This window comes from Elephantulus edwardii, unplaced genomic scaffold (assembly GCF_000299155.1).
Source record: "Elephantulus edwardii isolate Elephantulus edwardi_28Jun2011 unplaced genomic scaffold, EleEdw1.0 scaffold00089, whole genome shotgun sequence".
Taxonomy (NCBI): domain Eukaryota; kingdom Metazoa; phylum Chordata; class Mammalia; order Macroscelidea; family Macroscelididae; genus Elephantulus; species Elephantulus edwardii.
Genome location: NW_006399839.1, coordinates 7,558,490 through 7,586,210, shown reverse-complemented (window position 1 = coordinate 7,586,210; position 27,721 = coordinate 7,558,490). Strand labels below are relative to the sequence as shown.

The window sequence follows — 27,721 nt, the reverse complement described above, 5'->3', positions numbered from 1 at the left end:
CCAGAGCCGGCACCCTTCCGGCCCTGGCCCTCAGACACACTGAGTGAGCAGGGGAGCTGAGGCTGGAGGCCGTGCTGCACTCAGGGCCACCCTCGTACCCCCGCCACACTGGTGCTCAGACATCCACAGTGCACAGGGGCTCGCCGCCAGGCTGGGCAGATGCCACGATCGTCATCTTGGGCTTTTTCCGCGTCTCCTCCTAGAATAAAAAGCCATGAGATCACCAAGGTGGCAAGGATAGGTAACTCAGAAAGGGGGCTGTGCTAAGGAGACCCCAACAGACCAGTGCTAGCAGGGCTCCAGCAATGATACGGGGAGGAAGAGGGGGTGCCTGCGAGACGGCAGAGTCAAGGATGTGGTCACAAGCCCACGTGTGTCCACCCAGGGTGGTTCTCCATCTAGGCCTTATTCTCCTGCAGTCAGTGGGCAGTGTCCTGGTCCTCCCTGCCCACGAGGCCTACGGCCTTCTGGATGCCAGTTCTACACCCAGGGATAGTCTGAGTGTTCCTGAGAACTTGAGATGGAACAAGGCCCGCCGCCACGTGAAGGCAAGCGAGAGGAGCTGAAAAGACCACAGAAACAAGACAGTTCTTTCCTGGGGTTTTATATACACCCAGAGGAAGCTCTGGTGGTGTGGACTGGAGGGAGCTGCGCTAATCCACAGCACAAATCCCCGACAGGATCACGGATACGACAAGTGTCTACATGCCACCACGGTCTGCTCCTGTTAAGGGTGAAGACACCGTGGCTGGCGTTAGGGACCCTCATGCTGGCTCCCGACCAGATTCCAGTGGGGGGTGTGGACCTTATGAAGACTGACCCCCGTGATCTAGCACCACTCATCACAAAAAGAACGTGAGGAAGAAAGAGGCCCAGCAAGGACAGAGTGTTCTGCCCCAAATGACGGGAGAGGAGAGGAGGCCAGTGTGGGTCACACAGAAGCTGGCAAGTAGGCTACCCCTGCGCTCCAATTAGTGGGTGCCCCAAATTAAGCTTAGCCTGATCACACAGCCAGGCTGCCAGCTCTCCAAGTTAACGAGAAAATAAAAGGGTTTGGAATGTATCAAATCCATCGTCTCAAGCAAAGCCAGCTCCACTTGGAAACACTGAGGGTTCGCTGGAGAGGGGGCCGCTTTAGGGATTTTCAGGGGCTGAGCAATCAGTGAGGGTTCTCAAGAGCCTGATTTCCTCCACAGCTGTTTTAGGGGCCTGCCATGTTCTCCTCCCATCAGAAAGGAGGTGAGAGGAAGCAGGAGACCAGACTGGGGGGACAGTGGGTCTGAGACATGACAGTGCCTGTCACCCATGGAGGGACGTCCAGGTGTGGCTGCCACGCAGGCCCGCACAGACCCCCAGAGCATACACACCCGCTCCTCAGCCAGCTTCTTCATCTCCTCCTGGAGCTTGTTGAGGATGTGGAGGTTCGGCTTGTTCTTCTTGGCGTACTGCTGGAGCTCAATCACGCTCTTATCTGAGGTCTCCTGGGAAAGCACAGAAGACGTGCTCGCTGGGACGCCCGGGCTGCAGGCTGGGTCGGTGTTGTCAGGCCCCCCCGTGGGCGAGTGCCCACCTGAAGCCAGCGAGGTGCACGTGGAGCCAGGAGGCACAGCCACGGCCCCGCACCAACTCAGCACACACTCTGCCACACCCCCTCCCTGCCACCATCCTCGGAGGGCGGGAAGCCACAGACATCCTGCCAGCCAGCTGCCTCTGCTCCTGCGCGGGGCAGAGCAGGGGGATCATTCAGTCCGCAACAAGCACTGTGGGGAGCAACATGGGGTGCAGGAGGCTGGCTGATGCTGTGTCCACAGATGCTCAACTGGAATGCCTGGAGACCACGCACGCTGGAGGGGGACACACGTCCCGCACTGGTGACCAGCTGGAGCCCTCACTCTGAAGAAGCTGAGCGCTTTACAAAATGTCTTGTAACTTGTAGACCAGGATCAAGTTGTCCTCGGCCCGTCCTCGCTTAAGAAGGCCTCCTGAGGGCACTACCGGTGACCTGTCCTCGCCCAGCACCTGTGCCCGCGCTGGGTCTCCTCACGGCCTACTCTCAGGGAAGCTTCCTGCCCAGCCCTAATCACCATCCTCAGTGATAACCCAACACACATCCTGAAGTTTTGGAAAGCACCCCTGTGGTCATAATGTGGTCACTGTGCCCAGGGTAAGGGCCTCTTCAGTGACAATAAGATGCCACAGTCCCAGGGCCCTGAAGGCAGTGCTGTACTTCTCCTGGCTGGAGGCCTAAACCTAATCTGGGGGTCACTTTACCCTGTGTACCTATGACCCCTCTACTTCCTAGGACACCAGTAACCCAGATGGTTTCTGTAAACATTAGGGGCAAAATTAAAACAGCTCGTACCCAGTAGTTCCCTTCACCACAAGAGAAACACAAACCTACAAATACTGGACTGAATCTTGAGATTTTGGCAAAAACAACAGAAACTAAACAGATGCCATGCACTTCTTATTTTGTTAAAGGTTAAATACTACCCATCACGAATGTAGCAGGGAACTCTGGTGGCTTAGGGGTAAGTTTTGCTGCCAACCCCAAGGTACATAGTTCGACTCCACGAGCTGCTCCACTGGAGAAAGATGGGCACCCTCTCCCTGTGCAACTTACGCCTCTGAAAAGTTGCTGAAGGGTCAGCTGTGAGTTGGTTCTGCCTGGAAGTGCAAACACCACTTAAAGGAGTGGCCTATGTGTCCTAATCTCCTTCAAGTCTGGCTGAAGTCCTCACATAAGCAAAGGGCTTCCGCCTGTTTCCACCAAGCGAGACTGAGCTGGGAAGGCACTTACAGTCAGGTCTGCCTGTCACAGCATCGCCTCGAGCTCGGCCACGTCCCCACAGGTGCAGGGGCGTCCCGCATCGGCTCACACCCCACAAGGTACCCACAGCTGGGACGACAGGATGGCTGCCGAGCTGCACAACCACCTCATTCCCCCCCAGACACACGTGTCACAGGAAGTCAGCCCCAAGGCAGGAAGAGAAGCATGAGAGTCGCCGGCTGCCCAGGATCTGAGGAAGCACCATTACCTGTTTGACCATCTTGCTGCTCTCACGGCCATACATGCGCAGTAAGGACCCCCAGTTCTTAACGTGGGGGTGCAACAGCTGTAGGATCTTTTGGGAGGCTAACTGCTTGCCAACTCTCTTATTCTTACCTGGGAAATAAGACAGAGAAAGCATTATAAAAGTATTAGCTGCTAACAGCCAATGGGTCCCTTGCTGGAAAGTGTAGGGGACACGCTACCTACGCACTCAGGAGCTGATGTTCTCACAACCCCGAGGTCAGGAACTCCAAGAAGTAGGGGCCATGTCCAATGTCACAGTTAAAGAAGCCCCCTCCACTCCTCCCATCTGCAGGTGCACACAAGCTGCCATAATGTACGTGGCTTGGGGCCCTCACGGGCAGATGCAAGTGAAAGCATAGGGAGAGGGCCTTCCAGCACCAGGCCTCCTCAAGCAAGAGATTCCAAGGGGTGTTTGTACTTGGACAAAGTGACCCCAGGCAGAGGGACAGGGAGCTCAGGTGGGATATGGGCTTGGAAAATGGTACATGTCAGGAGAGGACTGGGATGTGGGAGCTCCCGGACAGCTATGCCTTCAGGGACGACCCGCGGCCGCACAGCCTACAGTCCCAGTACAAGGGGTCCTGCTCAGTGAGGGCAGGTCTGCAGTGGGGAGGGAGCTCAGGCTGGGCCTCCGGTGGAGGGAGAGCACAGAAAACAGCCAGGCCTGAGCAGAGCTCCGCAACCTTCCCTGGGCTAAACTGTGATAACACTGTACTGGCTATGCATTTACAGTGACTTACGAGGCTTTAAAAGAAAAGGAAATAGAAGAAGTGGTTACTTCAAAAACAAACATTAGGTAAAGCATACACAAGAGGAAGGGGCATGCAGGGGGCTGGGTCGGGCAGCAACCCATTCCCCAGGGACAGATCAGGAAGGGCTGAGACCTCAGGAGACGGGAGCGATATTCAAGAGGAGTCCTGCCTCAGGACGAATGGTCTAGATTTTGCTAATGTGACAGATGTAGAGGCATGACCATGACTTCAGATCACACACATCTGGTGCTTAGGAGAGCCACCAGGGCACAAGGTGCTGACAACCCGTGCCTGGAAGTGGGCAGGGCACACAACAGGAGCAGAGGGGAGGAGCAGAAGACAAGAGGGTTCTAGAGAAACCCCAAAAGGATAGCAAGGGAGAACTCTCTGGTGGTCTAGTGGTAAGGAATTGCACTGTAATTGCAAAGGTATGCAGTTCAAATCCACCAGTTGCTCAATGGGAGAAAAAGAAGCAATCTCTTCCTGTGTGATTCACGGCTACGGGTTAAGTTCCAACTCAAGAGTACAGAACCACCAGGCATTTCAAGCAGCTGTCGCCCCACATGTGACACCCAGCAGTCCTCGAGCACACGCCGCGCCCACAGGGATGGGGGAGCATCCTTACACCACCCTCGCACTGTGTGCTTGCCGCAGGCCATGACATATTCACTCTTCTGGTTTTTGCCAGGAACCACCTCAAATTTGATGGACGTGTCACCCATTCCATGGTTTCTTTAAAAAAAGACAAAGATGGTATAAGTTTGACTTCATGGTGACGTACCCTGGGGGAGAACGAACGACTGTTTCTGAGGAGGGCTGCTTTGGGGAAGCCCTGCAAGGCTCCCTGAAGGAACGCCAACCCCTCTCAAACATCCTCAAATAAAGAAGGTTCAACCCCTAGGCTCTTAAGTGCCTCTTAACTGAGGGACTTGCACACGTGCAGGAGAAACAGGCAGAAGCCTGTCATTTAACATCACATCTTGGATTAAAACATCTGGATGTTCAATATCCAGAGAAAAGTTCCCATCACCTTCATCACAGAAGGAAAGGCCCTTCCGGGTCCCTTACCTTTTAAGGCACTCGTGGAGGATCTGATATGGAGACAACAGTCCAGCCTTACTGGTCAGCTCATAGACCCGTGAGTCCTCAATACTGATGTGGTTAAAATACTGCAAAACAAAGCCAGTTGTGACTAAGTTCGGGGTCACTCACGCTGGCCTCCAGTTCTGGTTCCCAGCTGGCTTGCTTTTTTCACGTTGGTTTACTGACCTCTCTGTTACTTCATCCCACCTCGATATAGACAATAAATATTGAGGTCCTACTGTGCACCTCACCCTCCTGCTGCCCGTCGTTATACCCCACCATGTCCCGCTCCTCTGGGGCATGAAGGAGGAACTCTATGGGAGGGACTGGGCTGCACAGGGACCAACCCTGGTGCTGGGCAGTCACTGAGGCAAGGGAACACTGCTGAACCAAACTGTGGATCAACAAGGGACAATGAGACAGAAATCTAAAAGCAAATAAGTCTAAGAGGAAAATCTTGAAGATCTTAAGTACAATTATACAAACGATAAGTTAGTTCTAAAGCATGAGCTTTAAACAGACAAGTTCTCTACAGGCTGAGTGTCCATCAGCAGAGAGCAGGTCACCAAAGCACAGGGTGGGGAGGGCCCTGCCGGCACCAGGGATACAGAGTCGGAGGGCTCTGAAATCAATCCGTTTTTTAAAAAAATGTTGCAAAATATTTCTTTTTCAAAAATCAATCACTTTTGACTAAATAACAGGTAGGCCAGGGCTTCAGAGGAAACCAAGTTAATGAGTATTGGGGGTGAGGTGGAGGAGGGAAGCCCGTACCAACAATGTTCGGTGAAGCTAGAGAAGAAAACTGCAACGCGCTCTGGACACAGCAAAACCCATCAGTCGGAGGTGCGGAGCCAGTTATGAGTGTGCCTCTTCCCTCGAGAAGGGCTGGCACATTGGGACACCTTCCTGGGGGAGGGGAAGATGCCCAGCCACCCCATTCAGGAGACAACGACCAACTCCCTCTTTCAGGTTCTGACCAAACGTGAACGTTGCTCAGTTGGCGAGGAAACATGAATCAGGAGTTTCCATCAGCTATGGTCCTGGGGGAGGGGAAGATGCCCAGCCACCCCATTCAGGAGACAACGACCAACTCCCTCTTTCAGGTTCTGACCAAACGTGAACGTTGCTCAGTTGGCGAGGAAACATGAACCAGGAGTTTCCATCAGCTATGAAACAGGTGGGCACACCAGTCAAGAGGGCACCAAATGAGCCCAAAAGGTCCTTCCCAGAGCGCCGCTCACCAGACCTCTTGTGGAGACCGCCAGAGAGAACCGAAAGCTGAGAATTGAACAACTTGAGCATCTCACTTCCGGGGTCCCACAGGAAACCCAGGACTTCTCCACAAGGCAACGCTGCAGATAAGGTGGTCACCTGGGTGGGGAGGCGTGGGGTGTCTCTGGACAACCTCACTGCCAACATTAACGGGTGTGGGGCTCCTCTCCTCAGAACCTACTTCAAGCTCGCAGGAGATGCTCTAGGAGGAAACATTACCTGTCACGGGAGTCAGAGACAAGGAGGAACTGTCTCTCACGGTTATTGTTTTGTTGTCAAGTTGAATATGACTCATAGCGACCCGATGAGTAACAGATCTGGAACCTCTTCTATCCTGCACCATCCTGACAATTTCTTACACACTTGAATTCACTGCTGCAGTCTCCGTTAAGGGTCTTCTCGTTTGCTGACTCTCCACCTTTCCAATCACATGATGGCCATCTCCACAGAACAGCCTCTCCTAGCAACATGTCCAAAATATGTAAGACAAAGCTTTGCCTCCAAAGGGCATTCTGGCTGTGTTTTCCCCAAGATACGTCTGTTTGTTCTTGGGGCAGTCCATGGGATGTTCAGTGTTCTCCAACATCACAGCTCAAAGGCATCAATTCTTCTGTCATCCTTCGTCACTCTACCCAGCTCTGAAATGTAGAGCAGTGACTGAAAAGGCCATGGTCCAAACGAGGCACATCTTTGCCTTAAAACTGACATCACTGCTCTTCAGTATGTGGAGAAGACTGCTGAGTTGGGACCTCCACTCAGAATCACCTGTATCAATGTCAATGCAGTATAAGCCCACTAAAAGGTACTTATCTAGACATTACGCTTTAGAAGCATCTTTTCTAGCTGGGTAGGCAGACAATAAGCACTATCTAGGTCTCTCAGCCTGTGAAAATCCAATTGCTAACTAACTGGGATCCAGACTGAGGAGATAGGGTTGAGCAAATACGATGTACTATACAATCGACAGGTTCCCAGGACCCTTCCCTAACATCTGAAGCCAAGGCACACACAAATCTGTTGAGAGAACATACTCTCAGACAAAAGTGATCCAACAGGTTCTGGTGAAAGAAAGAGAAAGACATCCAGACTAGAAAGGTCGTGTGTAGAAAATACAAGGAAATCCAGAGGACAAACGAGCTTATTAGTAAAGTGACAGGATACTGGTATTAAGTGCTGTCAAGTCAGCTCTGTCTGACTCCCAGAAACACTAGGGCTTCATCCTGAGCCATCGTGTCATCTCTGCAGGATTTCCAACTCACTGTGACAGCCACTGCGTCAACCTGTCTTAGATGCAAGATCCACACTAAAAAAAAATTAATTGCACTTCTAAAATGTTAACAATAAACAACAAAAACTGAAATGGAAACACCACACCATTCATAAAAGCACACAGTACTTAGTGTGTCACTGCGGGGTGCCATCTAGCTGGCTTTCAGTCGTGGGGCCTGTACACATGACGGAACACATCCTGTCCCACTGCTTCCATGGAGTGAGTGCACTGCTGTGGCTACGGCGTCAGTCCACCTCTTTAAGGGCCTCCTGTACCAAGCGGGACGCCCTCCTTTTCTAACTGGTCACTCTCCTCACGGTATGTCTAAGTAGGTAAGATCCAGTTTTGCCATTCTCGCCTCTAAGGCACATCCTTCCTCCAAGAGTGGTTTGTTCGATCTTTCTGGAAGTCTGCTCACTAATCGTCACCAACATCACCACTTGATTCTGTCAATCCTTCAATCTTCCTTTGCAACTGTCCAGCTTTCGCCCGTGCAGGAGGCAAATTAAACCGTTGGGCCTTGGGTCAGGTGCACCTTAGTCATCAAAATGACAACCTTTGCTTTTTAGAACTTTTAGAGGTTTTTTGCCACAGATTTTCCTATTTCAAAATGTTGTTTGGTTTCTTTACTGCTAGTTCCACAGACATAAATTGTCGATCCCAGTAGAATGAATCTTTGGCAATTGCAAAACCTACCCTACCTAAGATACCATTATCCGCCATCCACTGTGAGTCACACCCAGCTGAAAGGAAGGGTCTAGGTTCCTGGAATTCTTCCATAAACACATCTTTCCCACAGCATGAGTCACTCAGGAAGAGAAATTTTAAAAAAAAGAAAGAAAGATGACCAAAGTGTGATTTTTTTTTCCCTGAAGGAGCTTATTTTTTTTAAAACTGTGCCAGGTCTGAGAGGGGCTCTGCATTGTGCCTGTGGCCTGTCCGTAACAAGCTTAGTGACATAAAGTAAATCCGAATGCAACTGATCATGGCTGTGGACAATGAAAGGAAAATTTTAGAAGAAAAACATGTTTTTTGTTTTTTTTTAGGGAGCAGGGGTCACCTTTAATGAAAAACATGTTTTAAGAATAAAAAAAATTCTGGACCTGGGGGGAGGGATTGTAAAACAATGAAAGAATTTTTCTTTTACTTTTCCAAGAGGGGAGTGAGCTGGAGGGGAGGGTTGGGCCGGGAGAAAAGAGCAACAGTGAATGACTGGAAATCCAAAGTCTCTGTAAATTTTCATTGAAATTAATAATAAAAAAAATTTTTTTAAAAGAATAAAAAATTTTTTTACAACAATGGAAGTTTTTTTTCAAAGAGAAAAGCAAACTGAGCAGGGAGGAAAATGTGCAACAATGAATGAATGAAAATGCAAGTTCTCTATAAACTTTCATTAAAATCGCAATTTAAAAAACATTTTTAGATAATAAAAAATAATGTGAATAATCTTGTAAATAAATCTTTTATTTTTTTTTAAAAAGAATAAAACACATTTTAAGAAAGAATTGAAAAACACACCCTGAAGCACTCGTAAAAGAGAGTAAGAACCTCTGAAAACCAGTTCCTTCCTAAAAGAATACTAGCAAACCTGTCAAAATCAAATGAAAAAAGGCTTACGACAATCCAAGGATCACTTAATCATGAAAAGCAGCTGAATCTCAGTTTAACAAGCAGCTTTGTGCTGTTTTTCTTGGCCAGTCTTACTTGCCACTCCATAGTTTCATGGTAACCTGGAAGCTCAGAACCCTCAGAAACACAAGCGGTTAAAAAAACAAACAGCCACTGACGAAAGCAGAATGGATTTGGAGTTCCCCAAAATCTCCATCCCCAGAGAACTGTAACTTTTCAGCCTGCCAGCAGCTCCCTAAAAAAAAAAAAATACCCTTTTGTGAGACCTGTCTTCACTGAACCCGACTCAAGATCTAAGTGTAAACAGCCCTAAACCTCCAGTGAGTTTCCGTCAAAAATAATCTGATGCAATTGCTTTACATTCACAGTTGGGTGAGAATATGGACACCAACAGGGCCAACAAGAGGCTTGCCAAAAGCTTAAAAAAGAAAATCTGGAGGTTGATATGTCCACAGGCGCCCTGAGAAAGCTCCTACGAGGTCACAGGGACCTAACTGGCCATATACCTGTGTCGCTGTCGAATAAACGCTGAGAAGGCTCTAATATTTCACCTCTCCTTAACCCAAAGGCTCTGCGCAACCAGGAAGTGAACCCTGAAGGCATGCTCCACCCCTAAACCAAGCTCCTCAAAACAGTGGGAGACTGACTGATTTCTTCAAGGAAATCTCATGCCTCTCTGACCACTCAGCTAAGGGAACAGTGACGTCAGCTGCTCCACAGGACAAAGGGAGATCTCGTTCAGGAAAGTTACGAAATGGGAGCAAAACTAAATGCAGACACACAATTTCTAATTCTCGTGGGCTCCCGACATTCTCCAGCTGTAGAAGCTGAACGAGGACACTCTTTGGACCTTGAGTCAAAAAATATCCCCTTAGGTTTTCTTGAAATCAAACAGGTTTTGTTTAATTGGTGGGAAAATGTCAGTCTTAAGCATTATGCTCTTGTGGAAGCAAACTGACAGCAGCAACTTGAAAAATAGGATAAGAAACTTGTGGGGGGCAGGGGTGCAGAAAAGGATGAGATGGCTGAACAGCTCCACGTGTGGAACCAGTACTGTGGAGCTGAACATATATACACCTGCTGAGACGTATGTTCTGCTGCACTAAATACATAAACAAACTCTGGAGTAAGGAGATTTCCAGAGTTGCCAATATATAGAATGTTCAGTTTCCAACCAAAAAAATGATACAGACACGCAAAAAAATAACTAGAAAGGTATAGACCGTTCACAGGGGAAAAAAGCAGACAGTGGCAACTGTACCCAGAAAGTCACCCACAGTCAAACAACTAAAAGACACTAGGACTTAATCAAATTAAAGGAAAGTAGTAAGACACAATTGCTTACCAGATAGAGAACATTAACTGACAGACAGAAACAACTAACCAATCAAAATTAGAAATGCTGGACTGGAAAAGTATAGGAACAAATGCAATATCCACTAGAGGGGTCCGAGAGTAAATTAACACGTAGGACAATCAGTGAAGATAGGTAAATCCAGATTATGCAATCCAAGATGCAAAACTATAAAGGAATAATAAGCAAAAAGAGCAATGCTTCAGAGGCTTTTGAGACATCAACTGTTGTTATGTACCGTCACCTATGACTCATAGTGACCCTATGAACAATAGCTCAGAAGCCTGCTCTGTCCTGAGCCAACCTTATTGTCTCTGACACACCTTACCTCCATTATCCCAGACACTGAGTCAGTCCATCTCATCCAGGGTCTTCCCCTCCTGCACTGCCCTCCACCCTCCCAAGCATGATGTCCCTCTCCAAGGATTGGGCCCTCCTTACAACATGTCTAGATTATGTCAGTCGAAGCCTCAGAATCCTTGCCTCCAAGGAGCTGCCTGGTTTCACCCTCTCTAGGATGAACCTGTTTGTTTTCTTAGCAGTCCATGGTATAATTCAATACTCTTGCTCAAAGGCATCAATTCTCCTTCTAGTATCCCTAGTCACTGTCCAGTTTTCTGATGCATACCAAGTAAATGGAAAGACCATGGCCTGGATCTGGTGCACCTTAGTCTCCAGTCTGGCATGGTTGCTCTTCAGTACTCTGGAGAGGTCCCTGACAACAGACTTTCCACAATGCTATTCGTCTTCTAATTTCCTGGCTGCTGGTATCAAGAGTGTTGACTGTGGAGCCAAGCAAACGGAAGCTGTTTAACAATCTCAATGTCTTCACCACTCATCATGATGCTGCTAATTGACCCAGTGGTGAATATCTTTGTTTTCTTCATGTTGAGCATCAGTAAGTATACCAGTATATACAATGTAAGTCGATAAAGAGAGGAGAGAAACTAAGAGTATCTGAAGACATAATGGCCAAAAACTTCCAACAGTTAATTACAGATTCAACAAACTCCAAACAGAATAGCCTTACAGGTTCACATACAGATATATATGTCAAAGGTTAAAAAACCAGAGAATCTTAAAAAACAGCAAGGACTCTTAACAAAAATAACTGCTACCTTCTCATCAAAAACGATACAGGCATGAAAGCACTGGAATGACAAAATTCCATTATCAAGAAAAAGGTTATCAAATGTGCAACAATGAACGAATGAAAATCCAACCCTTTCTGTACATTTTCATTAAAGTCACAGTAAAAAAAAACTAAAAAAAAAAAAAAAGGTTTATCAATCAAGAATTCTCTAGCTAGCAAAGTTTATCCTTCAAAATGAAATTGTGAAAGACATTCTCAGAGAAACAAAAGTAGGAAGAACTCAGTCAATAGATCTGCCCTCTAAGAAATACTAGAGGGAGATGCTCTGGTGACCTAGTGGTAAGAAGCTGAGCTGCAATCCCAAAGGTGTGCAGTTCAAATCCACCAGATGATCTGTTGAAGAAGGAACAGCAATTTCCAACTGTGCCAATTGGAGCAGATTTGACCACACATAAGAGAGGGGAAAGACTAAGGGGAATCTTTCTGGCTGAAATAAAAGGTCGCTCACTAGGTAATAACTTGAATCCATATGAAGAATGACAAGGCAATTTTAAAAATAAAAAAATGAATTGTAAATATGTTTGGTTTTTTTTTTAATTTTTTTTATTATTATTTTGTGTATGTGTACCGTCAAATCAGATCTGACTGGTACAGGAAGATATTGCTTCTCATCAGAGAGTTGGACAATGACTAGGGAGGACAGAAGGAGAGTGGATGCTTTTGAGCTGTGGTGCTGGAGAAGGGTACTGAATGTACCATGGACTGCCAGGAAAACAAACAGATCCATCTTGGAGAGGATTAAACCAAGCTGCTCCTTGGAGGCAAGGATTCTGGGGCTTCATCTGACATACTTTGGACATGTTGCCAGGAGGGACGGGTCCTTGGAGAGGGACATCATGCTTGGGAGGGTGGAGGGACAGCGCAGGAGGGGAAGACCCTCTATGAGATGGATTGATTCGGTGACTGGGGTAATCGGGATGGGTGTGTCAGAGGCGGTGCGGTTGGGGCAGGATAGAGCAGGGTTTAGAGCTGTTGTGCATAGGGTCGCTATGAGTCGGAAACGACTCGATGGCACATAACAACAACAATCTCCGGCAGAGCATCTGGTGGATTCAAACCATGTACCTCTGGGATTGCAGTGCAGCTTCTTGCCACTAGGCCACCAGAGCTCCCCTGTAAATATGTTTTTGTGTACAATCCTTTCCTCTCCTATCTCACTTAAAAAACAACTAAGTAAAGCAAGAATTCTAAATTCTGTTGATGGGTTTCCAATGTGTAAAGATGTACTTCTTTCCTTGATCATAACAGCACAGAGGAGACGTAGGAGGAAACAGGGTTACATTCAAAGTCCTTGCATACTACTGAACTTGTCAAGTCTTAACTTGTCCCAGGTTGGTTTGGTTTGTGTTGGGGTTTTTCAGGGCATTCTGGTAGTCTAGTTAGTAGGGAATTGCACTGCTCACCCAGAGGCCACACATCTATCTAGTGGTTCAAATCCTCCAACTACTTCCAATCTACCAGCTGCTTCATAGAAAAAAGACGGGCAATTTCCTGCAAGGCGCTTAGGAAGCCACTGGAGGGCTAGCTAGAAAGCAGTTTGACTCTGGCACAATGAGGAAGTGAGGTTCTTTTAAGTTTAAATGTTAACTAAAATTCCCAAGAGCAACCACTAAGAAAATAACTCAATATGTAAAACAAAAAACATAGGAATTAAAATGGTATGTAGGAAGATAATACAAAAGAAAGGAAATAAAAGAACAGTGTGAAATACAATGTGAATGAAGAATAATATGGAATACAATGTAAACAAACTTTGTAAGCAAACCAACATAAAATTAAAAAAAAAAAGACAACAACAAAAAAGAAGGGAATAATAATTATTGGGAAACAAAAGATACAGAAAATAAACAGGCATACATAAAAAGTTACATAAAGTAACTACATTAAATAAGGCAGTACTCAAAAAAGAAGAGACAACTGGAATGACAAAATCAACGGTATCAAGTCTATAGAAGACATATTTTTAATTCAAAGACATAGTCTGAAAGTAAAACAATGGATAAACATTTACCATGCAACAGTAACCAAGCCTGAGATGACGACACCAACATTAACCAAGATAAAGCTTGTTAGAGACCTGGGTGCTGGGAGAGGACGAACGTCTGCACTTTGCTCCAGGGCCGGAGGACAGGAGCACCGATTGCCAACAGCACTGGGATGAGCTAACAGGCCAGGCTGCACCGAGGCCACAGCTCTGAGCAGCACCAGACCACAACACTCACCTCAAGTTCTTCACTGTCTTTGGGCTTCTCCTCAGAGGTCTGTTTAACAAAGTCAGGGATGAGGATTTCCAGTGTAGCTCGGGCTATAAAAGAAAAACCCCAAGGATGAGGGGTTGGATACAGCCATCTTCCCAGAGCTTAGACGGGAAGGCAGATGCCCCACCACGTTCTCAGTGTGTGGTGTGCTGGCTACCACGCAGGGCCGAGGGGCTGTTCCCCATCAGGAGGGAAGGTGTGTGCACAAGGTTATGACAGATCAGAGGGGCAGGCAATGGTCTTTTCACAGCAGCAGGGCTCTGGAGGCAGGGGCAAAGGGTGGGAAAAAGCACAGGCTGAGAAAGGACAAAGTGGGGTAAGGTTCAGGAGGCCTCAAAGACACACTGAGCCGTACACACTTGTAGTATTTGTAGCAGACAAGGGAGGGTAGATGCACATTTAGAGGAATCATTTTGGTGGTATGCGAGAAAACAGTTCAGCAGGACCAAGACTAAGCAGCCATGTACAGCCAAGCACAATCAATAAGAGTGCATCTAAATTCCAAAATCAATCTCCATAATAGTCTATGTGTTTCCTACTGCCAAAGGGGCCCTTTAGAGTAGTGAGAGAAGATCTTCACCCTGAAACCCACAGCGTCCCTTTTCAGCAGGAAGTAGCTAAGAGAATACGCCATCCCCTTTTCCTTATGACTCAGGGTGAAGTCTCTCTCAGGGAGGAGTGATAGGGAATGGCAAAGGACACACTGACAAAGAAGATTAATCAGAACTGGCTTTGACAAGCACTGTGGCATTTGGACAAGAACAAACTGGGAGGAGGGTAGAGAGAATAGTGCAACAATGAATGAGTGGAAGCCCAAAATCTCTGTAAATGTTTATGAAAATTAATAAAATATAATTATAGAAAAAAATATAATAAAAAAAAAAAGACTAAGCAGCCGAGAGCAGACTGCCATGGGTGTCGAGGACCAGCGGTTAGTGGTCGAACAGGCTGTGCTCAGAAGGGACTCTATCTGATGGACACTCTGGAAGAAACGTGGCCTGTGCACAGCCTGGAGACGGCTCAGATGATGAGAGCAAAGACTGCCACCCACCAGCAGAGCACAGGACACTGAGGGAAGGACAGGCAGGCTGACGGCTCAGCAACAACCTGCAGTTTTAAGGGTTAACAAGGCAACTGAGGCCCGATGTGTACAGATGAGCTAGTATCCAGGCTTGAGGTAGGGGGTATGTTTGTATTCGTGTGCACACATCTAAACAGACGTAGAGGGCTGGGAGGGTGTGTGCGCGCGTGTGTGTGTGTGTGTGTGTGTGTGTGTGCGCGCGCGCGCGTGTTCGTGCACACATGTAAACAGAGGTAGCGGGGTGGGATGCTGTACGCACGCATGCATTTGCGTGTGTGCTCGTGCACACATGTAAACAGAGGTGGAGGGGTGGGAGGGTATGGAGGGGGTGTTCGTGCACACATATGTAAATGAATTCCAGCAGGTGAGGAGAGGGCAAGTGACCCCAAAGAGGGACACACCAGTACCAGCAAAGTCTCCAGGACCCAGGACATTGCTACCCACACCAGAACCCATTCCGAAGGTTATCTGTGCCCCAGCCTTGGTGATGTCTGTCTGCTGAACTGAGGTAATCTCCTGAACGAGAACAGCAGGCTTTCCTAACGACGGGGGGTCGCTTCAATGAGCCAACCCAGGAAACACTGCAGAGACTGCCAATCAGCCTCCCCAGGCCCCACAGAAGGCCACTCTGATTTCAGTAAGAAAGACTCCCCAGACCCCACAACGGATGCACTTCACACACTGAAATGGCAGGGCTGCTCTGGGAGACAGGGTCGTATCAGAACCTTCAAGAAACACATCAGTACAAAGGCTTGGGGGGCGGGGGGCACCCATACCCATCCTGCAATGTGGCTCGCTCCTCAGAAAAGCCTCAAAATCCCTGATGGACGGACAAAACCTGTTAGTGCTGGACACAGAAGGGAGCACAAAGGACACAGTGAAACACCTCCAATGATCTCAACCAGCATACAAGCTATACAGAGGCTGAGACACCCTGTTCGATGAGTGCGATGCACACGTGTTTGGGGAACTGGGGAATCTGTCTTCACTGATGCTGAAACCATCCAAGGAGCAAGCTGAGAGCATGAGGAGTCTCCTGCCTCTCTCTCATCTTGCAGCGCATCCCGTCTGACGTAAATCAAACTTTCTCTAGGATGTGTCCCCGTCACTGACCCGCTGGCCCTAGCGCAAATCAACAACCCTGTGTAACTGGGAAAAGGGTGGACGAGGCATCCAGCCCTCCGTGGGTCTTTTCCCACTTCACTGCTGTTGCTACTGCTGGGCCCCTCCCTGACCACTGGCTGTGAGGCCAACATAGACAGGAGAGACAGAGAGAGACACAGAACGGAAGTGTGTCTTTAAGATACTGAGCAAGTGTATGTGTGTATACACATAAGTGTATCTCTGTGACACCGAGCGAGCGCACGCGCACGTGTGTGTGTGTGTACACAGTGTCTCTGTGATACCCAGCAAGCACATTACCAGCTTTATTCTTCGCAAGTTTTTTGCTGCTTGCAGTCCCAGATCCGTAAGTCACACCATCAATGGTCACCGAGGCACCAAAAGGCTCACTTGGGTTCTCTTAAAGGTAAAAATTACTTGTTTTAAAACACATTTGGCAAAAGCACTGACTGAAAGTATGTATGCACACACGTGTACACACTCTGTTCACACCAAGACAAGCAGAAACAGAAGTTTCAAAAGAATCCGCTGCTGCAGCCCCAGGAATACGGGAGTCACTGAGGCATGGAGTCAGGGTAGAACCATCATGAGCAACGGGGCACTACAGGGCAGGGGATCTGCAGGGGAAGGGGGAGGCTGGGCCACCACGGACACGCACCAGTGTCTTCAGAAGACAAGTCGGTAGAATTCACACAGGAACGTCAGGGGCTGGGATGTATGAGACGGAGTAGAGGAAAGAGTAAAAACAATGACCAAAGACATCCCAGGTTTCTAAGGTTCTGGTTTCAAGACAATAAAAGGATCCCTCGTGGCTTAACGTGTCATACATCTCAGGCTTCTAACTGAAAGGCCAACAGCTTGAAGCTACTCGTCACTTCACAGGGAAGACAGGTAGCTCCTGTCTATAAAAGACCTACAGACTGGGAAATCCATCAGAGGGGCGCTGAGCCCTGAGAGCATTGAATCTGAATTTCGTAATGGTGAGATGAAGATGTTCATGGAAGCAAGAATTATTAGGGAGTATGGGCCTGAGTACTGGAAGCAGGAGTGGCATCCACTTCCGTAAACAGCTTGCCTCCAGAAACCCTATGAACCTGGAGAAAGGATGAAAGTCACACACCCAAGTGTCAAGGACTTTCGTTCATAGGGTCGCTATGAGTCGCCTACGACTCAATGGCACTTAACAACAACACATGGGCCTGAAGACCTTTCATCGTCCTGGGAGACTGAGCAAAGGGCCTGGCGTACAGCCCAGGAAGGAAGGCCATCCTCGGAGAGAGAGTGTCCTGGACAATAGGGGTTCGAGAACCAGCCAGGCAATGGGGCAGAAACAAGAGGATAGCTGGGGAAGGGGCATTTGTGTGAGACGCCATGAAGGGAAAGGCAGAGTTGTCACCCGCAGGCTGGCGCACCGCTGTGAAGTGAACCACCAGCCGCAGCCCGCTCCTCTCCGCCTTCCCCTTTCATTCCTAACCCATCAAGAGTAGGATGAGTGGGTCGCTCCTGCCCCTCAGCCTCGAGCAAAATGATGCCTGGGATTTATGACTGAAATGAGTAAAGGCCAAACTTACCACATTCAAAGAAATTGTACACGGGGCGGACCTTGAGGACACGCTGCATATACTCGTGCAGAATGCAGACCTCGGATTTGCCGTTGGGATTAATGACGAACTCTGCGCCAAGAAGGAAGAGCTCAGTAACAGCCCGAGGAACCGTGACAGGCTGGCGCTCAGAGACCTGGCACCACGCGTCTCACTGAGTCACTTCATTACAAACCTGTCATCGTGACTGTGGCAGACCTCCATGTTTGTAAGAGAAACACAAGCTCTGAATGCAATGTAGGACACACACACACACACACACACACACACACCCCAAACACTCTGACATCACCAAATTAAAAACAACAGCAGTTACCGGTACTGCTAACAAGTCACAAGTCGCCACTCACCTTTCTTTGTGGGTGCGTCCTGTACAGAGAGAGTAATGAGCTTCTGATTGGCCGGCAGGATGGGCCTCTCGGACTCGGCCTGTTTCCGCTTCATTTCTCGGTTGAACTGTCGCCGCTCAGCCCAAGTCCTGAATTTTTTCACAGTAACTTGCTCAAAGTCAAAACGCTTCTCCAAGTAGTTTCGAAATTCCTCAAGATCTGTCCAAGATTGACCAGAGAGGCACGTTACCACTGTCCTCTGTAGGAGATCCCCGAACAGGTCAGAGCCATGGGGCACTCATCATTCTGTTCCTTCAGGATGGAAGGGACAGGGAAGAAACACGGCTTTCTCTCTGCCACCTCGAGAGACGCTGGCAAGCCCTAAAAGGTCAACTTTTGGACCATCCTTTTAGCTTAACCGAGGGAACAATACATTATAAGACGACCTTCAGAGCCTACGTCAACAGCAGCCAAGGACGGAGTGTCTACGGTCAGCTGCCCACACTCTGCTATCCACACACGTGGACAGAGCATCCCCCACCCACCTTGCTCTCTCTTCTCCAGCCTCCCTGGCCACCTCTGTAGCTGGCAGCACACCTGGTTGGCTCTCTGCCACAAGGCCTTTGCAATCATCTCACCTCTACTAACGCAAAGTTGGACCGTGCATATAAGGCCTGTAGACCACTACATGGGAACTGGTCAGTTTTATCAGCCCAGAGGCAGAAAGTAGGAATCTCACTAAGAAGAGCCATGTGTCCTTTGGAACCGAGAGCCCTAGGCTACAACTTCCTGGAACCAGGAGATAGAGAGCTATAAACACTGGAGAGACGGCCAGCTGTAGTGAAAGAATTGCAGCAGGGGGAGCAGTGGGGTGCCTTCTGGTCAGGAAGAGGCTTATGGTGGAGTAGGATCCTCCAGGCATCTGTCAGGAGCGAGGTTTGCTGATAACAGAAGACTTGATGTCTCTGAACTGTGGTGCCAGAGAAGAGGACTGACTTCTCTTGGATTGCCGTAAGAACAAATAGGTCTGTCTTAGAGGAAATGCAACCTGGGTGCTCCTTGAGGCAAGGGCATGTTGTCAGGAAAGGTTAAATCCTTGGAGAAAGAGATCATGCTGGGAAAGGTGGAGGGTCCTACCAGGCGAAGTCAGCTCGAGAACATGAAACAACAGGGCTTCTGATCCACAGAATCAGAGCCAAGCTCCCTCCGGCTTAGACCTGCCTCGGAGAGTGTGATGGCTGGGCGAGAACCTAAAATGACAGAGCTCAAAGAGCTCTGTGACACTTGCTGGGACATGACAAAGGTCAAAGTCACAAGGCTGAGGCTGAGGAAGGCCTGGGCACAGAGCAGCTGGTGGATATGAACCGCGTGCTTGGGGATTGCAGAGCAGCTTCTTACCACTAAGCCACCAGAGCGCCCTCTTGTGAAGTATGTGTCTACAAACAGAAACACCCCAGTGACGTCATTTAGCACTGAAGTCAGGGTGGACATGACTGTTCATTCAACAGCCACCCTATGGGAACAAGAAAAGTCTGCTCAGAGCTGCTGCTGCAAAGGGGGTCCTGATGGGAGTCAGTCAGCTGAGGAAAAGAATCTCACAATGAGGCCAAGCACAGGGGAGCCGGGACAGTCCCCGGGCCTCGCCCTGGGACACTGTGCAAGGTGGGTCCTCAATGTTTTAAGTTCCTTTTAACTAGGCTCTCACTATCTAGTAGCCACAAGCATTTTAACTGACACTTCAATACACCCAGAAATGGCCGACTTCATGTGAAGAACCACAGAAAGTGGGAGCAATCAGAAAACGGCTTCAAATTACGTATTTAACTCTCCAAGGTCAGTAAAAGGACTGCTGTTACTGCGTGCTGTGAGTCAGAACCGACTCACTGCTGAGCCTCCAGCAGTTTTCAGGGGCAGTAAATCACACAGGAGGAGCCTACCCATCTCTCTCTCGCAGAGCAACTGGTGAACCTCAACTGTGTGCCTTTAGGACTACAGCGCAGCTTCTTACCACTTGATCACCAGAGTTCCCCAAAAAAGAATTAGTACCTATAAAACGTTAGTCGTGAACAAGGACAGGCAGCAACATACACTAAAAGCCCACTGCCTTTGACTTGATTCTGAACCACGCTAAATGAGAGTACAACTCCCCACAAGGCTTCCAAGACTAAATTTTCACAGAAGCAAACTCCACTCGCTCCAATGGAGTGAGTGGCTGCGGGTTCAAATCATGGACCCTTTAGTTAGTGGGCACACAGGCCTCCTTAACAGGTATACGACATCCAGAAATCGCGATGCTGCAAAGTCATCTTTCAAAGTGATTTGACAGGTGGGCTAATAGAGGTATGGGACCACCGAAGACAGAAGACTCCTCGATGGAACAGTTAACACCCAACACAGGAGATGCACCCACCATACAGCCAAAAAGCAACTGCAGAATTCAAGACTAGAGAACTGCAGAGTAAGAGTCTCCCAATACAAAGGCCAGAGATGAAAGAAGTCTGCTCAGCACGTTAACAGGATAAACAAAAGGAACTTCACATGAGCACATTCTACCCAAGAAGCAAAACTGTTACAGAACATCTTAAAATCAACCAAAGCGGAAGATATGTCAACAGAGAGAGCAGCCATCCCCAAGGTGACAAAGCTGCCACACACCTGTCGAACCAGGACCCAGGGACAGAGCCCCCAGACCCCGGAGCAGGGACAGAGGCCCCAGGCCCAGGGAGGGACAGAACCCCCCAGGCCTGGTGCAGGCACAGAGCTTGCAGGTCTGGCCCAGGCCAATTCTTGGAAGAGCAAGAGAAAACAGATTCTTCCAGGTTGTCAGCGTGACCTGAGGGGCACATGTCCCTGCTTTGTCACAGAGAACCATGAAGGATGGCCTTAGGCAGAGCAAAGTGGCTCCACGACAGGGGACAGCAGGACTCCCAGAAACGGGCTCTACAGCTCTCAAGGCCAGGAAACTTACCAACTGATTCATCTTTGCACACCTCAACTTTGGCCTTCACTTGTCCCAGGGCCCCAGGTGCAGCCTCAGCCCCCAGCAGGTCCTTCTCATCCAGGGGCCCCGAGTCGGCGCCCATGGAGTCGGGTTCTTCCAAGGGGAAGTCCAGCTCTGCAGCTCGGCCGAGGGGCTTATTGGGTGACACCTCTCCGGTGGGTGTGGAATCCCGGTTATGCTCCCGTTCCTCGTTGTCCTTCATCTTCTTGTAATGGAGACATGGGATGCTGCTCAGAGGAGGGTCATGTTTCTGTAAATAGTGAAATCACAACACACAACACAGATTATGAACATAAACCCAAGAGTCTGAAAATCGGACGCCTTTCCCTTGTCTCTCCTTGACCACAGTGAGACCCATGGTCCTGCTTGAGAATTTATAATAGGAAATTGATTACTGATGCATCTCCTACCCGTATGCTTCCCGTTCCCAGGAAGTATGGCCTGGACCAGGTGACCACCCGAGACTCTCTGTGCAGGTACACGGGGACTCCGGAGTTATGAAATGTCATGATCCATCCATCGGGCAATGGCTCTGTAGGGGGGCGGCCACGACCTTTAGAAAAAACAAGAAAATCCTAAAATAACTTTTAAAAAATGCCCTGTTGTTGTCATGTGCCATCAAGTTGCCTGTGACTCACAGCAACCCTATGTACAACCGCTCGGAACCCTGCCCTGTCCTGAGCCAGTCTCACTGACTCTGACACATCTACCCCCATTGCTCCAGTTACTGTATCAATCCACCTCATCCAGTGTCTTCCTCTCTTGCGCAGTCCCTCCCTCCTTCTGAGCATGTCCTTCTCCAAGGATTGGCCCCTCCTGGCCATGTGCCCAAAGTATGTGAGATGGAGCTTCAAAATCGTAGCCTCCAAGGAGAAACTTGGTTTCACTCTCCCTAAGACAGACCTATTTGTTTTCTTGGCAACCCATGATATGTTCAAACCCCAACTCCAGCACCACAGCTCAAAGGCATCAATTCTTCTGTCATCCTCAGTTATTATCCAGCTCTCTGATGCATTGTAAGTAATTGCGAAGACCATGGGCTCCATCAGGTGCATCTTAAATCTCCTGACTGACATCGGTGGTTTTCAGCACTCTGGAGAGACCCCTAACAGCAGCAGACTTTCCCAGTGCAATTTGTCTTTTGATTTCCTGACTGTTGGTGCCAAGAGTGTTGATTGTGGAGCTGAGTAAGCTGAAATTGTTGACAACCTCACTCTCTTCTCCATCCATCACGGTGCTGCCAAATGGTCCAATGGTGAGAATCTTCGTCTTCTTGATGTTGAGCTTCAATCCACATTGAAGCCTACCCTATTATTAGACATCTTAAAAAGTGTGACGCGGAGCAGATAAAAATAGAAAATCAACTCAGTACCAAAAAGATCATCTGAAAAGCAAGGGAATAGTGGCACCCTCTGGCCAGCATGGCCCCCTCCATCAAAGAGAATTTACCCCAGTTGCACACTTCTGGACTCTGGCTTTTTTTTCTTCACAGGATCTAAGTGCTGCAGAAGCAAGAACCCCACTTGCCTGTCCCCATTCGATCTCCACTGAACAGTGCGTGGCATGTAGTGAAAAGATATCTGCTGAGATAGCAATGAACGGGCTTCTGGAAAGCAGACCCCTGAAACTCAGCTCCTCGCCTGTGTGTTGTGACATGGGACAACAGCAAACCACCGCCCTCGGCGGCCACACTGACAGCGTGGACGTGGATCTGTGTGCCTCCACCCTGGCCAGGGGCTTTCCAAAAGCAGGTAATCTTTGCTGAAAAACTGAATCAACTATCAACTGCTGCTCCTTTCTGGCACCTCTTGATTTGAACTGGGATACACACTCTCACCCACATATGAAAACACTACTTCATGTGAATAAACGTGCAAAGTGGCTGTTAGCCACTTACTCCACTGCCCAGCTTTTTTCAGGTTTCTTTTCCTTATTCCCAACTTTCAGTCACACAATGTCTAAAGAACTTGCTATCTGGGAAATGTAGAGAAAACAAAAATCCTCACAAATGGACAAACTGGAGAAAATATTAAAGTTAACACCAATTTCATTTTCTTTGGATCCACAACTGACACTTCTGCAAGTAGCAGTGAGAAAATCACAAACATGTACTAATGACATTGGACACAAGGACCTCTTTAAAGCGCTAACGACATTGGACACATGGGCTATAAAGGACCTCTTTAAAGTGCTAACGAAAAACTGTCAGCTTCAAAACTGAAGTGTGCCAGGTCCAAGTATTTCCAACTGTTGCACCTGCATGTGAAAGATGGATGGTGAATAAAGATCAGAGAAGAGGTGACGCCTTTGAACTGTGGTGCTGGTGAAGAGCACTGACTATCCCACGGACCATCAAAGGAGCAAACAGATCTGTCGTGGAAGAAGTGTAGTCACTTACACACTGTGAGTATATTTTCAGGAAGGATCAACTCTGGGAAGAGTAGAGAGTCTGCAAAGAAGGCACTCGATGAGTTGGACTGACATGGTGACAGCAACAATGGCTTAAAGCACAGTGGGGTTTGTAAGAAGGGCGCAGCACGGGCCACGGCCTCTCACTGTTGTGCACAGGCTCACCACGAGCTGCAGCTGACTGCACGGCCCTTGACAACAACAATGTACTTGACTCCTTGGCAAACAAGAGTTACTGGAAAATTACACCATCTAAGGATTTAACTCAAATCTGATTTTCTTGAAGATACTGGGAGCAAATTAAATACTTTGAAACAAAAGGAAAAAGTGAAGTGAAATCTGAAAGAAAAATGATACTTTTTTTTTTAAGTGTCTGTGAATGCATAGGAAAGGCTGGCCCTTCCCTGACCATCTCCACCCAGTGGGCCTGGCTGGGGGTCCTGAGTCCTGCAGACAGGACGCTACTGTTGGGAGAGGCCCTGAGCGCCACCTGGAGCCAACGCGGCCGGGCAGAAGTCAGCCGACACTGCAGGAAGCCTCCTCCCCTGGGTATGGTCCAAGATGGGGCTGTCTTACACTAGCTGTGGACTAAGCCAGGAAAAGCAAATGAATGAACTACGGCGCCAGATATAAACTAGAGCCACAGGTTCATATTCAGACCTCCATAGTCGCCTAAAATTAGCAGTCAGAATTAGCAGGGCCCCTCTGAAGAACGCAGCCAATGCACAGCTGTGTCTGTCTGTGAGAAAGAGGCCACAACAGAGCTGGTAGGGTTGAGGAGAAGGGCTGCAGAGGGTAATGACTGGCACGGCAGTGCCCAGGGCAGAGCCAGGGACAAGTAGCTGGCGTTGCAGTCATAACCAGGTCTACCGCTCGCTAGCACAGAGGATAGACAGGAGTTCATCTGCTGAGTAGTATCACCGAAACCATAACATGAAGCTTCCAGAGGCACCAAGGTTCACCCAGAGCCTCCTCTAGAAACTCAGGACCCCAAGTTCACCTGTTTGTGACAACACAAATTAAACACCCTTCCTGCTCAAACAGGAGCTGACGTGGGCAAAAACACGTTACCGTTACTGCATCCACTCAAGAGCCAGAACGCCACAACCTCCCTCCCCTGCTCCCCTTCCCACAGCCCAGGGGCTCAATCGTGTGCCTGTGAAACCCACATGCATCTTTAGCCCCACTCTCTACCACCCAACTCTTCAACCCAACTAGTCCAGGAGGTTCAGGGACTTTCAAGTGAACTAAGGTAACAGACTCCCAACTCCTGTCCATGCCTGTGCCCCATCACCCAGAGCTACAGCGGGAACAAACCTCAGTGCCTCCCAATTCCTCCTCCTGCCATCCCCAAATCCAAGCTGGACACAGGTCCTACTGCCTGCACGTCTGTCCCCTTCTCCTGCAGGAGCTCCCTCTGCCCAGCTAAACTCCACTCCACTCTGCTGGTCACCACAGGAAGGCTTTCAACACATGCTTCTAGCTCCCTTCCCCAAGGAATCCTGGTGGCACAGGGGTTAAGCATTCAGCTACTAATTGAGAGGTCAATTGTTCAAAACCACCAGCATCTCTGAGAAAAAAAAACACCTGGTAAGCTGCTTCCATAAAGTTTATAGGAAACTCTAGTGACCAAATAACCCATTGCCATCACACCAGAAGTAATTCAGGGAGATCCTCCAGGCGGCTGTAAATCGCTCAGGAGGAGACCGCACACCTTTCTCACTCGGGGCAGCCAGTGGACTTAAACCACCTGCCCCCGGGTCAGCTGCGCATCTCCTTACCCAGCAGGCCACCAGACCTTCCTTTTTGTTGTGGCTGGCATGTACCATCGAATGGGAACGGACCCACAGCTGACCCTCCAACAGGTTTTCAAGGGCAGTAAATCACATAGAAGGAGATTGATTGCCCGTCCGTCTCCCGCAGGGCAGCTGGTGGATTCGTACCACAAGGCTTTGGGATTGCAGTGCAGCATGCTGTCAGCTGTCAGGTCAGACCAACTCATAGGTGACCCCCACCCAGTGGGTTTTCGGAGGCAGTAAATTATATGGGAGGAGACTGCCCACCCGTCTCCCACAAAGCAGCTGGTGGATTCGAACTGCATGCCTTGCCGTTGCCAGGGTAGCTCGTTCCCACTAGGCCACCAGGGCTCGCTGAGCTTCCCTGTGGAGAAGATCCACTCTATCCTGTAGGACTGCTGAGTCAGAATCACCTCAACAGCAGCTCCCAAGAGTGGTTCCTACAGTGCAAACTCCACATGGGATGCAGACCCTCACCATCACCTAACCCCTCACTGGGCCTCCAGCCTTCTCACCACTCAGGCTCAGTACCAGTACCCCTCACGGTGATCCACTCTCAATCCCTCAGAAGCCAGCTCCTTGGGCTCAACGCCAATGCCCCCCCCAGGGGAGCTCCCTGCTGACCAGGTTGGAGCCTGTACTGCTTCTCTGCATGACGGCAGAGACGCTGCCATTACCTCAGCACAGACCTCAATCTACAGCGGGCTCTCGTGTGCTTCCAGTGCTCTTCTCTGTTTTCCCTTCATCAGATGAGAGGCCTCAGAGGGTCCAGCCTTGACCATCCAAACACCTGCTCGGTGCCTAGACCTCTGCCAGACACCCAGAGGGCTTACAAAGCCGACCTGGACCAGTGCTTCTGCTGACTTCCTTCTTTGTTTTTTTTAACCCCACCCCCACCCCCTGCTGACTTACTTTTGAGCACAGTTTTTATCTTGGTCATCATCGGCTGCACACTGGTCTCGCCATCCGATGGGTGGTCACTGTCTCCTCCGTATTTTTCCTCCATTCGCCTCTTTTTGGGAGCACAGAGGCCCTCTTCCAGCAGAGCATCCACGTCATTGTCAAAATCGTCCTGCAAAATATACTGATAAGCTATCGTGACCCCAGGCCGCTGTGCGTCGAAGATGGAGGCAGGACCTCCTGCACCACGGGCAAGCCTAGCAGCGTTAACGAGGCCCTCTCAAGGAGGGCCTGAGCTGAGCCCCAAGGGCCGTGGCCGCCTGAAAAACAAGGGGAGTGAAACCAACAACTCAAGTCAACATACCCAGGTCCAGGTGTGCACACCCCTGATCTCAGCACCACCTTCCAAGTCAGGTGTGGGAAAGGCGGTACAAAGGCAACTTATCAGCCCAAGCTGTCATTATAAATGTTTCAAACACAAAGCTCCATTTCTCTTTCCCACATTAATGCTATTTCATCTCATTTTTTCCCCTCTCTCAGCAACATCAGCTTTTGAAAGATGCTGTGATTCCCAAACACCTCTTTTTGACTTTTGCGAAAAGCCCTCCAGAGGAGGGGTTACTGACATACCTCGTAGGAGAAATTCAAGGCCTCTTCGTCCACTCTGTCTCTTTGAACGATCGCTTTAGCCGTGAACCCGCCTGCTCCTTCTTCATCTAGCTCCAAATTGTCAGTAAAATCTTCTAACTCATCGAGCACTGCATACTCCACTCTCTTTTCCTGATCCAGCTCATTCTCCTCATCCTTCTTATCCGTACTCTCACCCCCTAGGCCTACCCCGTTACCGACACTCCCGCCAAAGGGACAAGCATGCACGTCTCCACTGATGGGACTAAGAACGAAACCGCACTCGGCCCGGGCGCCGCGCTCCGCTCCTGTGTACAGCACCTTCCTGTCCTTACTCCTGCAGCTCTCGGTAAAGCTCACGCTAATCTTTACATCCTTAAGCAACTTAAGATCAGGGGAGAACTTCCGGACCGCGGGTGCGTGCCGGGCAGTGCGCGGGCTGTGGCCACTACAGTTCGGGTCTATGAGAAGGCGGCCCTTAGAGAAGGGTCCTCTGGAGAGAAGAGACGCTCCGTAGAAGTTGAACGGGTCCTCAGCAGGGGGTTCGGACTGTCCATCACCACCAGAGCCAACGTCCATTACCTCTGCATCACTGGACGTTTGCAGGGGAGGTGGTGGAGACTGTTCATGGGGCAGCGCTGGGAAGGGGCAAGCTCGGTTCTCCATCATCGCTTCTCCTGCGGCCTCACGCGGGAGAGGAGAGGGACTTTCATATGTCTCCATATTTAAAAAAAGCCGTAAGACTATTTTAAAAACCAGAGTTTTAAAAACCCTTACATAAATCTACCAGCTAACATGCACAAGTCCGTCGAGACCCGGGTGCCGTCCTGCCCGCGCTGCGCACGCTGGCGGCTTAGTCAAGCTGGCCACATTGCTCTTTTCATTAATGTAGACAGCTTTTAGAACCACTGCCTCAATTATTGGAAATCACAATGCACTCAGCTTAAAGGACTGACGACTAAGCGAGTCTGTCTTCAAGCCAAAGTGGCGCCTTGATTCTTCCACCTG

The 27,721-nt window shown here is 49.2% G+C and overlaps 1 protein-coding gene across 2 annotated transcripts; it reads right to left on the bottom strand.

Annotated features, from left to right (window-relative positions):
* Positions 1-114: 114 nt before the first annotated feature.
* DGCR8 (DGCR8 microprocessor complex subunit) lies at positions 115-27,721 on the bottom strand. 2 transcript variants are annotated; one of them, XM_006890456.1, is made up of 13 exons: positions 26,717-27,721; positions 26,099-26,258; positions 21,392-21,534; positions 20,949-21,231; positions 18,002-18,199; positions 17,622-17,723; positions 16,351-16,449; positions 13,812-13,894; positions 4,897-4,997; positions 4,454-4,560; positions 3,039-3,166; positions 1,368-1,481; positions 115-199 (listed from the first exon to the last, which is right to left on the bottom strand). In XM_006890456.1, exons 1-13 carry the CDS (start codon positions 27,434-27,436, stop codon positions 116-118), a joined length of 2,322 nt encoding a protein of 773 aa, XP_006890518.1. In that variant the 5' UTR covers positions 27,437-27,721; the 3' UTR covers position 115. The 2 variants fall into 2 exon arrangements, with proteins under 2 accessions (XP_006890518.1, XP_006890519.1); XM_006890457.1 differs by lacking the exon at positions 16,351-16,449 and having other exon boundaries at positions 116-199.

Bases quoted from the DNA above. Each gene is read 5' to 3' on its own strand.
- DGCR8 (XM_006890456.1), bottom strand. From the start codon at position 27,436: ATGGAGACATATGAAAGTCCCTCTCCTCTCCCGCGTGAGGCCGCAGGA. The intron at 21,232-21,391 runs GTAGGAGATGCA...CACTATTTACAG, and splicing joins TGGGAACGGGAAGCATACGG to AAACATGACCCTCCTCTGAG. The intron at 13,895-16,350 runs GTAATGTGCTTG...TTTCTTTTATAG, and splicing joins ACTTGCGAAGAATAAAGCTG to CCCGAGCTACACTGGAAATC.